Source organism: Dermochelys coriacea, chromosome 3 (genome assembly GCF_009764565.3).
Source record: "Dermochelys coriacea isolate rDerCor1 chromosome 3, rDerCor1.pri.v4, whole genome shotgun sequence".
NCBI classification, from domain to species: Eukaryota; Metazoa; Chordata; order Testudines; family Dermochelyidae; genus Dermochelys; species Dermochelys coriacea.
This window is the reverse complement of record NC_050070.1, coordinates 98,595,957-98,608,449: the sequence shown is the minus strand read 5'-3', so window position 1 is coordinate 98,608,449 and position 12,493 is coordinate 98,595,957. Positions and strand designations below refer to the sequence as shown.

The window sequence follows — 12,493 nt, the reverse complement described above, 5'->3', positions numbered from 1 at the left end:
TTATTTTTTCAGTGGTTGAAGGAGCAGCCACCTGCTCTAAGATCGTTAGATAGCTAAAGGACATGTTGATTTTCTTCCAATCTTTTGGTCTCCTTCTGACATTCAGAAATCCTCCATTAAAGTTTATATTAAACATTTCTGCCAAGATTCTCTGTGTGCACATTTGTGTGTGCATTGGGAAACATGGATTTGATTTGTGCATGTCAATCCAAGCTTTGGTGAGTATAAAAACAAACCTGGAAGACTTCTGGTGAGCCAGCGGGGACAGCTTAAGAGGCTGCTTTTGAAAAAGTGTCATAAAATCAGGTCAATGGGCCTTTCAAAACATAGATGAATTTGCTGCTTTGGCCTTATTGAGAACATCTCTTATAAGCTTTTTAAGGGGAAAAGATTTACAAGAATCAATGGTCTGCTGCATCTCTGCCGAAGGTTTAATTATCTGTCATATTGGTTACACCACAGGATTGCTTCCATTCAATTTATACCATTCATTAAATTCTTCCTTTCTATTATTTAAACATGTACAGACAATCAAACTCAAATTCATTGGTGCAAATTACATTATAACAAAATTGTTAGAAAATGTTTTAAGATATTAAAAATAAAAGCAAACCCCAATAATTTAACCCTTGTCTGAGCTTCAACCCTCAAAAACAGATTTTAAATCAGTGTTTATAATCAGTTATTTAGTCGAGTCCAGAGACTCCAACCAAGATCAAAGATCCATTGTACCAGGCACTATACCAACACATAGTAAAAACCACTCCTTGTCCCAAAGAGCTTACAATCCAAACAGACACGATAAAGAGTGAGAGGGGAAATGGAGGCAAAGATACTTGCCCAAGGTCACTGGCAGATCTGGGAACAGAACCCAGGTCTTGTCACTCCCAGGCTACTGCACTGTCTACTAGACCACACTGCCTTTCTATCTTTTGTACTAATTTTGATAGACTTTCTCTCGGCTTTCATATCCTTTTGTTCTTACACAAAGCGAAGTTAACTATTTATTTTGTTGCTTCACTGAACCTGGACCAAATGATAAAGGCCAAAATTTTCAGACTCAGGTACCTTAAACTCAGGCATCTAAATCCATATTTAGGCATTCAAACTCCTGCTTAAGTCATTGGGAGTTGTGGGTTCCTAGCATCTTTGAAAAATCCAATCACTTTTATTTAGATTCTTAAATATGGATTTGGGTGCCTAGTTTTAGTCAGCCAAGTTTGAAAACGTTTGCCATTTGGTATTTTCTCTGCTCTCCGATGGGATGACTGAAGCTTTTAAATGAGAGAATAATGAATGGTGAATGTAGGAGGAAAAATGAACAGGGAGTGATTGGGTACTTGCATAGGAGTTGGGAGACACAAGTTCAATTCCCTGGTCTGCCACCGGCTTCCTGTGTGAACTTGGCAAGTTGCTTTACTTCTCTCTTTCTCAGTTCCTCATCTGTAAAGAGAGAATGATAGTGTAGTCCTATTTCAGGGGTGTTGTGAGGACAAATGAATTAAAGATTGTGGGTGTTGCACTAAGCACCCCAGTATTCACACCCTACACACTGATATAATAATCTTTGAACAAAATATACCATGTGAAATATTATTTGAAAATTAATAACTCGCTGATCATTAATATTCTTGTGTAATATATGTACACAGTGGGTATTAAGAGTTATAAATCTATGCTGGAATTATAACTAAAGTGTGTGTAAACCAGGTATGTCGGGGGACTTGTTAAACAGGTCTATGGTAAACAAAGGAATGTGTTCACCTCAGTTTACATATAAGTAGTAAACAGACCCATCAAGCTAACAAGGGATGGAGGTAAACCTTACGTTAACAAGTGCGGGAGAAGACAGAATGGCGTATACACCCAGCAGGAGAGAGAAACTTGGTCTGGGTTTTATTTTTCAGAAGAATCCATATAAAAGGTTTACCAGTCTATAAAGATGACAAGGGGCAGGGGATGCTTGAACCGGTGATCAGCTATCATTGTAAAAAGTATATATCAATACTACTGGAAGAATTATGAATACTCACACATTTTAAAATGTGTGGCCAAACAACGGAAGGAACAGTTCCCACCCAGACAGGAGGGGAAACAGCTATCTACCTGTTTTCTATGTTAATTAAGCATGGTGGAATCAAAACAATGGAAGTCCCATTTACATACAGGGGGATAGGAAGCCCACAGGAAGGAAAGAACAGCATGAGGTCACCCTGCCTCTTGAAACAAGTTCATTGAACTTTGAAAGATAAAAGCAAGGGCAGAAGCCATTTTTGGCAACCATCACAAGACAGACATGAGGAAACAGAGCTCTTGCAAGCTGAGAAAGATGGGTCCTTCAACCAAGGGGGAGTTGAAGTTTCTGGAACTGAATATAGGTAAGAAACTTGCTAAGGTAAAGATCTTGCACCTAGGACGACAAGGAAAGCCTTGTACTTTTGTGGAAGGTCCTGACTGTGGGAAAGTCAGCCATGTTTGGGGAAAAAGAACGAGTGGTGAGAGAAACAAGCTTGAACAAAGCCTGTATCTTGCTAGATTAAGTTTTAGAATTTTAGAAGCATATTTTGGTTTGTTTTACTTGTAACTCTTTCTATCTTCATTCCTTATGAACTTGAACTCACTTAATCTTATGTATATTTTGTTAATACATTTCTTTCATTTTTACCATAAACCAACTCAGTGCTGTGTTTAAAAGGAATGGTGTGTTCACCCCAGTTAAATTAAGCTGTGATGTGCTTTTGTGTTTTTAGAGGAACGAACAAACCATATAATTTCTCTGAACTATCCAGGAGAGGGCTGGACAGTGAAAAGAACACAGTGTGGGAATGTGTTGGGGTCACCCCGCAAGTAGTAACCAAGGCTGGTGGAAGCTTGAGTAGGGCTATAGACAGGCTGCTGGGGTCAGAACTGTTAAACCAGTGTTGTCTGGCACACAGTCACTCGGAGTGACCTGCATGCTGGTAGACTAGTCCTGAGCAGCCCAGGTTAAGAGCTACAACAGCAAAGCATTGTGAGGCACCCCAGGTTACAGGACAGGTGGTGCTACAACCCCTCACTGGTCTGGATTGCACCCCAGAATGTGACAGTGGGACACTCAGATAAATAAAGTAAAAACAGATGGACAAAGAGGTGAAGTGACTCACATCATGCAACAGGTCTGTGGCAGAGCGGAGGATGGTGAAATCCTGGCCCTGTTGAAGTCAGTGAGGATTTTGTCATTGACTTCAACAGAGCCAAGATTTCACCCAAGTTCTGTTGAATCCCACTCCTTTGCTTTAATCACCAGCCCACACAAAAGCTGAGTTTGCATTTTTCTTAGTTCAGTAGAAGCGACAGGGTTTTGTCTCCTCAGTGACTGATCTGCTCCTCATCTGTTTTAAGCTAAATGTTATTCAGGTACTGTTGCTTGCTAACTCTTCATTGACACACAACTGTTCACACAACACAACACTCATGCACCCACACATTCATTCACTGTGTCATTTTAAAACCAATATAAAAGATTTCCGTTTCAATTTCAGCCATTCATTTTCTTTTTTGTTTGTTTTCAGAAACCTCTAAAATGGAGTAATACTGAAATTAACCCGAAATGACTGGAAAACTGCATATATTATGTCATAAGATCATTCACAACTTATAAGAACAAACAAATCACGAAAGAAACACCATCTTCCTTCTGTCTCATGAAGAACATCCAAAGCTGCAATTCAACTACACCAAGCCCCTGAGAAACTAAACTACTTTCACAATCATGAATAAAAAGTCATGCACGGTACTGGTTCCCCTCGTAAATATTTATTCACAAATTCATATAATTATGCCAATTAGGATACAATTTTGCATTCTCAGTGCACCCAAAACACCCATTGATTTCCTAGGCCACTGTATGGCACTTACTCCAGGCCAATTCCTTATTCTGAAGTGTCCTATAATTGCAAATCTTTAGGGGAGAGAGGTTAAAGTAATTCCTCATTTAATTAAACAATTGCAAATGTTCTAGGTTGAGTTTCAGGTGTGGTGTACTCAAAATTACCAACAGACAGATTCTGCCACCCTTTCTGGTGCTGCGTAGTGCCTTACTGTGCAAGTAGTACCTTTGCTTCACAAGTAATCCCATTGAAATCAATGCAACTGCTCACAGAGTAAAATACTACCCAGTGGGAGTAAGGGTGGTTGAACCTGGCACAAAGTAAATCAGAGTATTTTGGGTTAGATTGTGTCCATACGGGGGATAGGAAGGGCTGATCTTCTCGGGTCTGAGTAGGAGCCACTATGAATCATAGCCTCTTTGTTCCTCAGGAAGAGACAGTTGCTCAGTCTGGGAGTTATTTGCTGAAAAGAGAACAAGGACGCATGAGGAGGGGTCAATGCAGGTGAAGTCATGTCTCCGTCCTCCTTGTGCATTGTGAGGAGGGAGCATGCTGCATTTTTAAAAAGTTATGTAGCAAATTATTCTCCCATCCACACCCAAGCATCAGATGGGTCAGTGCATCTCCACACAGCCTTTCAATGGGCTGTGCCAAACAGGAGCCATTAGGTCTTGATTAATGCTCCATCTGTTACATACAAATGGGTAACTGCCTGTAACAAAGAATATCCCAAGACAAGTGAAGTCACGGGAAAAAAAGCATAGCAGAGTCTTCATATTTTTTAAAAATTTGCTTTAAAATGTTTTCCTTTTTTAAAATATTTTTGAAAAATGAAAAATAAGTGCTTAGACAGTTCCATGAGAGATGAAGGGTTTGCTGGATGCAAAACCTACCTGATGAGCATATGAGGTACATTCATTGGTGCCTTACCACTATCCTTCTTAGTATTGTGGAAATAGCAATTATGGTGAGTATTTCTGCTTATTTAGATGAGGATGCTTTTAAATCTAGCTGTGAATGTACGAGCAGTGCTGATACGGGAAACATGCATTCTGTACTCTCATATTACAAAGCAACGAAGCACCAAAAATGCCTACATCTTTTTTCTGTAAATATTTTTAAAGAAAAAATCCCTACGATATATAGTATACCCTGAATTGCTGATAGGAAATCCATGGAATGGTTAGTTATCTCTATGGTAAATTCATTTAGGATTTCTTTCCAGTATTTTATATTAATTTAATTAGAGTAAATCCTTTTCCTTACTATAACCATTGTCTAAATTATTCCAATTACTAAACAGTACTTTAGAGACTAACAAATTTATTGGCGCATAAGTTTTCCTGAGCTACAGCTCACGAAAACTTATGCTCAAATAAATTTGTTAGTCTCTAAGGTGCCACAAGTACTCCTTTTCTTTTTGCATAAATAAATGTAGTTCATGCTGTATTTTACTAGGTTATTGTGTGTGGGATGTTGCCATTCAGTAGGTGGTTTAGAGATAAGGGATCTATTACTACCAAACTCTCCTTTAGCTCAAGTGGCAGAGGTCTCAAAAAAGAAAAGGAGTACTTGTGGCACCTTAGAGACTAACAAATTTATTTGAGCATAAGCTTTCGTGAGCTACAGCTCACTTCATCGGATGCATTTAGATGAGCTGTAGCTCACGAAAGCTTATGCTCAAATAAATGTGTTAGTCTCTAAGGTGCCTCAAGTACTCCTTTTCTTTTTTGCGAATACAGACTAACACGGCTGCTACTCTGAAATCTGGCAGAGGTCTGTGTTTTTGGTGCTACAAGGACAAATATAATAAAGCCTGTAATTGACTAATTGCCTCCTATGAGGTGTTGAGCACCCTCAATTGTTGTGCATGCTCAACTCATCATAGAATCAAGCTGTTATTGTGACAATCATAGGTTTATTTCACAGCAGACTATATATATATATATATATATATATATATATGGTGGTTTCTTTTGTAAAAATGAAGTATCAGTGGTATTAGCCCTTACTGTAGCACAGGGGTCGGCAACCTTCGGCACGCGGCCTATCAGGATAATCTGCTGGTAGGCCGCGAGACATTTTGTTTACGTTGACCATCTGCAGGCACGGTCCCCTGCAGCTCCCGGTGGCCGCGGTTCTCCATTCCCAGCCAATGGGAGCTGCAGGAAGCAGAGGCCAGCACGTTAAATAATAACATAGTTGTCTTGTAAATGATTGGCATAATCCCTCACACATATTTGCTAGTTTAAAGGCTTAATTTATTTATTGTTAATGAGTGTTAATGAGCATTTCCTTCCACTTCACTCTCACTAAGGGCTTATCTGCACATGGAGTTATTCAGAAACAGCCATTCCTGAATAACTCTTCATGCAGCCACCTTTATTCAGGAATAGGAATGCCTTGGGTCTGTTTCGCTTAACCCAGAAAGTGCATTAAACTAAATAGGGGCAGGACAGCCTTATTCTGGAATAAGAGTGTCCGCACGTGGAGTTATTGTGTAGACAAGCCCCTAGTGAGACAGCATTTCCATGTGGATAATCAACATGCACATTTTCCATATGTTCCGCCTTTGTGCTTGGAGAAGATAAGAAAAACCTTTCTCTCAGCATTCTTCTTTAAATGCCAAAAAGCCTTTTGTTTAAATACAATGTGCACCTTCTTTGTGTCAGACAAATCCTTATCTACAACATTCTTGCCAAGGAGTGCTGGTGTTGATGCTTGTTATCTCTCCACTTAGTGCATTTGATGCTTTCGTTACCTCTTATGTCTGCCCAAGTGTTATTTTAAATTTTTGCTTTGATGCCGCTCTTTGCAAGTATCTGACATGGTGTTAAATACTTGCAGTCTTCAAAGAGAAACCAAGTTTGCTTTCAAAGATTAGAAGCAGGGTGTAATGTTTGTGTTGTGCTTGGGGGGAGGGAGGTTTGGGAATTGCTGGGCTACTGGCCTATCTTCCAAAGCTCAGGAAGGACTAACACCATGCCAAGAGTCTGTTCAGACCCTTCCTTCAGGGTACTGTTTCATCTTCAAACACAAAACTCACCAACAAATACAAAGACAAAGCAGGTGCCCAGAAGCCCTTTGTGTCTCTCTTTACCCCACTCCCCTTCACTTCCAGGGTCTGCCACAGAACAGGACTCCTTCCTGCAGCAACCCCTTCAGCTGAGCTTGTTCAGCCCTTTACAGGAATCCCCTGACCCCTTTCCCTCCACCTGGCCCAAACGCCCATTCTTAAAGGGGTTCTGCCTAACAATAGGGCTGGCTGACCCCATGTGTCTTGGCCCTTAAAGTGGGTGACCATCCCATTACAGGAATACTTTTTTGTTTTCCAGTGATAGATTTGCCTAGTTGGCTCTTCCCCCTTGGGTTTCATATCTCTTCTCTAAATGTCTCCACAGGATACCCTTTCCTGTGTAACCCATACTTCCTCTGATGAGGAAAGATGAAAAGAGTTCAATCAATATGTGGAACATGGCCAAATGGTGACTCAGACCCTGATCCTGCAAAGACTACTGCACATGTTTGTCTTTATGTCTGTGAGTTCACCTGGATGTGGGAATAGTCATGGCATGTCTGCAGCTGCCTTAGCAAGCACCTGCCAGCTCAGGCTTCGCCTCAGATAAGCAACAGAATTGGCCTTAGGTATTTTTGAAAGTCTTGAAAAACAAATCTTTGTGTCCTCCCTTTCTCATAAACATACCTGATTCCCTTATAATCCTGCGAAGTTGTACAAGGGCAGATTAGGAAGAGTTAGTGAGATGATTCTATGCAGTACACTATAAATAACTGACTTCCTAATTGCTAATATCTAACCTAAATCTCCTTTGCTGCAGATTAAGACAATTCCTTCGTTAGAAATGGAGAGCAATTGATCACAGTCTTCTTTATAACAGCCCTTAACATTTTTGAAAACTTTTATAAGGTCCCACCTCAGTCTTCCTTGCTCAAGACTAAACATGCCCAATTTTTAAACCTTTCCTCATAGTTCAGGTTTTCTAAAGCTTTTATCATTTCTGTTGCTCTTTCCTAAAGTGTGGTGCCCAGAGTTGGACACAGTACTCCACCTGGGGCCTCACCAGTGCTGACTAGAAAGGGACAATTGGCTCCTGTGTTTATTCAACATTCCTGATAATACACCTCAGAATGATATTCATCTTTTTTGCAACTGCATCACATTGTTGACTCATATTTAATTTGTGATCCACTATAACTTCCAGCTTCTGTTCAACAGTACTACCACCCTGTCAGTCCCCATTCTATAATTGTGTGTTTGATTTTTCCTTCCTAAGTGTAGTACTTTGCACTTGTCTTTATTGACTTTCACCTTGTTGATTTCAAACCAATTCGTTAAGGTCGTTTTTAATTCTAATCCTGTCCTCCAAAGTGTTTGCAACCCCTCCCAGCTTGGTGTCTCTAAATTTTATAAACATACTCTCCACTCCATTATCAAAGTCATTATTGAAAATATGGACTAGAAGAGGATCCAGATCTGACCCCTGCACAGGCTCAGTAGATTCACCCTCCTAGTTTGACAGCAAACCATTGATAACTACTATGAGTGTGGTGTTTTAACCAGTTGTACACCCACCTTACTGTAATTTCATTTAGACCACCTTTCCCTAGTTTGCTTAGGAGAGGAGAAATCCTGCTACTTGTTCCTTTCAACTATAGTAATCATGTTACATCTATTTACTTTTCAAGTCTAATTTAGCAAGAAAAATAGCTAGAAATGTAGTTTTCTTTCTTTCTTTCTTTCTTTCTTTCTTTCTTTCTTTCTTTCTTTCAAAAATGAGGTTTGCTGAGTCTGATTCCTGACGCCAGCTTGTACAAGCTCCATTCACTCCTATCCCCCAGCCACCTCCTGCTCATCAGTCGGTATATACCCAAACAAGTGATATTTACTCTTTTTTTGCACTGTTGAGGATTGTTTGCAGAGGGAGCTGAGAAACAGTGTTAAAGATTTCCCATAACCACTGTGACTTCTGTCCTGCTGGAGGCTATGGATCAGGAATAGGACAGTTTTAAATACATATTTTAAGGGAAATACATTTTTAAACTAAACTTCATACTCAAAGTAAGCCATCTTTTGTCACAAACATGAACACCTAACATCAGAAAATTCTGTAGAAAGCTAAACCCGAAAAGCATAATAATGAGCCAAATTCTGAAGTCTGCCTGACTAGTCCTTACTCAGGCAAACCTCTGTTGCCTTCACTGATAATTTCACCAGAGAAACCACAGACTAAAAAGGAAATAAAGGTTTGACCCAGTAAGGATATCCTCCTCAAAGTAAGTCAATGGGGCTTAATATGGATGCATAACTCATTGCAGGATCCGGGCCTAAGTATTGTCAGTTCAAATTTGTGAGCACCCAATAATTATTTTTGAAAAAGAGGAATTGTTCAACTCAGTTTTGTTTTTCAAAGTGCTGTAATTGCTGATTGCCATTTACAAATTATTAATTAATGTAATCAATGTATGTAAAGAAAGTTCTGGTTTTCCCAAAGACTCCATGGGGATGGAGCTAATTTAAACACAGAAAAGGTCAAAATCTTGTTTTCAAACTTTTCTTGAACACAATTAGCTTAATATTTTAACAGCTGGAAGCTGTAGTAATTACTTTTAGATTATACACAAAATCTGTTGAAGTATAATTACTCTGATCTATGAACCAGGTAATTAAGGTAAAAACTCCCACATTTTCTTAGACCTCATTAACGTATTTCTTTTGAAAATGGTTGGATAATGACAGGGAATCATTAAAGCACATTAAAAGTTTATCCATAAAATGACATTGAGTAATTGAAATCTTTATCCTGGGACATTAAAGGACAGAATAACATTGAACTGCTCAATGTACTGACAGTTATTTCTTGATTTCCAGTACAGATTTCATACACATTTGGGGGGAAACTGGTCAATCAGACTGAGCAAATGGCAAGGGTGACTCCTCACCCAGCTGCAACTGAGGCTACAAGAGCCCTTTTATAGTGGAAAAGGGCTGCAGCTGCAGTGAGGATCTCACCCCTGGGGTTTCCAGCAAAGATTTTGCCCTTTTTTACATGAATCAGGAGATGACATTCCAATTGACTATTCGGTTGCTGGGCTTGATATGTTACTCATCAGTGAAGTTATGACAAGACACACGATTACATTAGGAGCATTGAAAAAGCTTCAGAAAACATGGTGAGACACATTTCTATTACATTATGTGGTATAACGATATATTTTGTAAATTTTTAGACTGGAAATTAATGCCCTGAACATGATACCGAAACGATTCTCTTTGCTTATTAACGAACGATGTGTTGAATAAAAGATAATCAAAGTGTGTTGCCTTTCATTTTTCATTATATAAAAGCATCCGCATATTAGGAATTATTTATAAAAAAAAATTAACAAAAAACCAGGTTCAACTCAACCACTAAGCTGCTCTGCAGGAAGGTCGCCCACAACTTTTTTGTTAGCTGTTGACATAGACCTATTCAAAATGCAGGAACAGATTTTGCCCACTCAAATGGTACCAGTGGGCTATTTTTTAGGGTTGAGCTCACCGATTAATAGGTAAAATAAATGAAATACTCAAAGTCCTTGTTGGTCCTCTAGCAGTAGCTGGATTATGCCAGAGAATACTATCAATGGGAGTTACAGATGTCTGGCCCCACTTAGGATTTGATTCCATGTTATGAACTGAGGTGTTTCCAAAATGCAATGCAGCAGATAGATGATTCATCTGATCCGTATTTAAATTGAAAAGGCTGGAAGTTTCAAACCTAATTGCTGCTGTCATGTAAAATCTGGAATCTGCTGTAGCAGAGAAATACCAATTCAGAGACCATCAGAGACAAGACAAATTACATATTTAGCAAGACCATTGAATACAGAAAAAGAGAGACAGTCAGACTGTAATTGGGCTTTATTTAATTTTTCATTCATTATACATTTGTTTATAAGGTAAATTAACTGAGTTCTCATTTATAATTTTAGCGAGACATTTTAATTGCATGCAAATGAGCTAAATAAGGACTAATAAAGAAACTTAGGCATAATGATATTAATTCAATAGGAGACAGAGAGGCACTCACATAGCTACTTAGGAAATCCTGCTTCAAAAAGTTAATGTGACCAGGTCACCCAATATACTGTGGGTTAAATAGCTGGATCAATCAGGCTCATGTTGAAACTGTTTTTGAGACATGAAGTGCTGTCAAAATAGCTCAGCTCAAATCATTATATATTCCCACTGGATCAAACTCCAGAGCCTGTAATCAAGTTTTCAATGAAACTTTGGACCACTGCCCTTCCGGCTTCAGTAGACATAGCCGTTCTCCACAGCAGCAGCAAGGTTCCTCCTTGGAAAGAAACAAAAAAAAAAATGCTACTGTAAAATCAGTGCCACTACCAAAGAGTAGGGTGAGCTTTCCAGGGGCAAAGAGGCCATCAGGTGGAAGACATCTCTGCTGAAACCTATTACAAAAGTGTGAATAGTGGAAGGTAATATGTACAAAACAGAAGTGGTCTGCCTGCATTATAATTACTTAAAACTATATATGGAGACAGAAACTGGTCTGTCAAATTAGGGTGTTGTGGTAGTGATAAACAACTGGGTAAGTTCTCTCATTACCCCTGTGGCAAGAAAGGATGATCAAATATAGACGTTGTGATCTTGTTTTGACAACTACATATAGCTTCTGTGTTTAAAAGACAATGTGCTAGCAGTTATGATCACACACTTCTTAATTTTTCTTGTAAAATCCATCCAGGTTTTGCATCACTGCTAAGCTGAGGCTTCAAAGAGTGATGAAGCCAAAGGGGGGAAAAGACATTAATACTTCCATATAGATTATCGATTATTCCAGCTGACAGTGTCTATGCTGGGGATCAGAAACCATACACTAACACCAATATATAGGGTGTTCACTCCTTCCTGCTGCCCCCTGTGAGAACAGGTGGAAAGGAGTGCTATAAAAAGGCAGGTCTCCAGTGATGGATATAGTATAAAAACCTAAATGGAACTGGTGCTCCTGAATGATGGCATCAAGCAGAAGCTAATGAATGGGGCAGGAAGAGAGCTCCACAAATATAGCTCCCTGCTAGTTAGAGGAGACTAGAGGACAGTAGGGAGCAGCCTAAACTAGGCACCTGGAAGGCAGATGTTTACACCAGATTGGAAAAGATGGTTATGGCTGAGCATGGCAGGGTTTTATTGCCTGTTTGCATAAAGCTCTTTGTATTCAGTTCAAATCTCTACAATTTCTGGCAATAAAAATGTATCTAGCACAAGATGTTTATGTGGTGCTTCACTAACATAGATTGAGACATGTCCCCTGCTTCAAAGAGCTTATGGTCCAAGGGCCCAGTCCTGTGAGGTACCAAAACCCATCAAGTCCCGTTGAAGTCAGACAGAGCCGAGGAGACTCAGCACCTCACAGGAGGTGCTCAACAGCCTGCAGCACCAGGGCCAAGAAAGGACAAGACAAGAAAAGAAGATATAGGACAAAAGTTCAGTTCAGAGAGGATGAAAACATGTTATTGGGACAGAGAACAAGCTAGGAAAGATTTTGGGACAATGTCAATTTCAACTGAGAGTTCTGAAGGAGGAAGTGGGAGATGTGTCTAGT

At 39.5% G+C, this 12,493-nt stretch overlaps 1 protein-coding gene across 3 annotated transcripts in view; it reads left to right on the top strand.

Moving 5' to 3' along the window:
- THEMIS (thymocyte selection associated) overlaps nucleotides 1–9,372 on the top strand; it is a 129,535-nt gene extending 120,163 nt beyond the window's left edge. For all 3 annotated transcript variants that reach the window (XM_038396517.2, XM_043510921.1, XM_043510920.1), the window contains 2 exons: nucleotides 3,552–5,418; nucleotides 5,646–9,372. In XM_038396517.2, the coding sequence (XP_038252445.1) occupies nucleotides 3,552–3,571 (20 nt within the window). In that variant the 3' untranslated portion in view covers nucleotides 3,572–5,418; nucleotides 5,646–9,372. The remainder of the gene's footprint in view (nucleotides 1–3,551; nucleotides 5,419–5,645) is intronic.
- The last annotated feature ends 3,121 nt before the right edge of the window (nucleotides 9,373–12,493 follow it).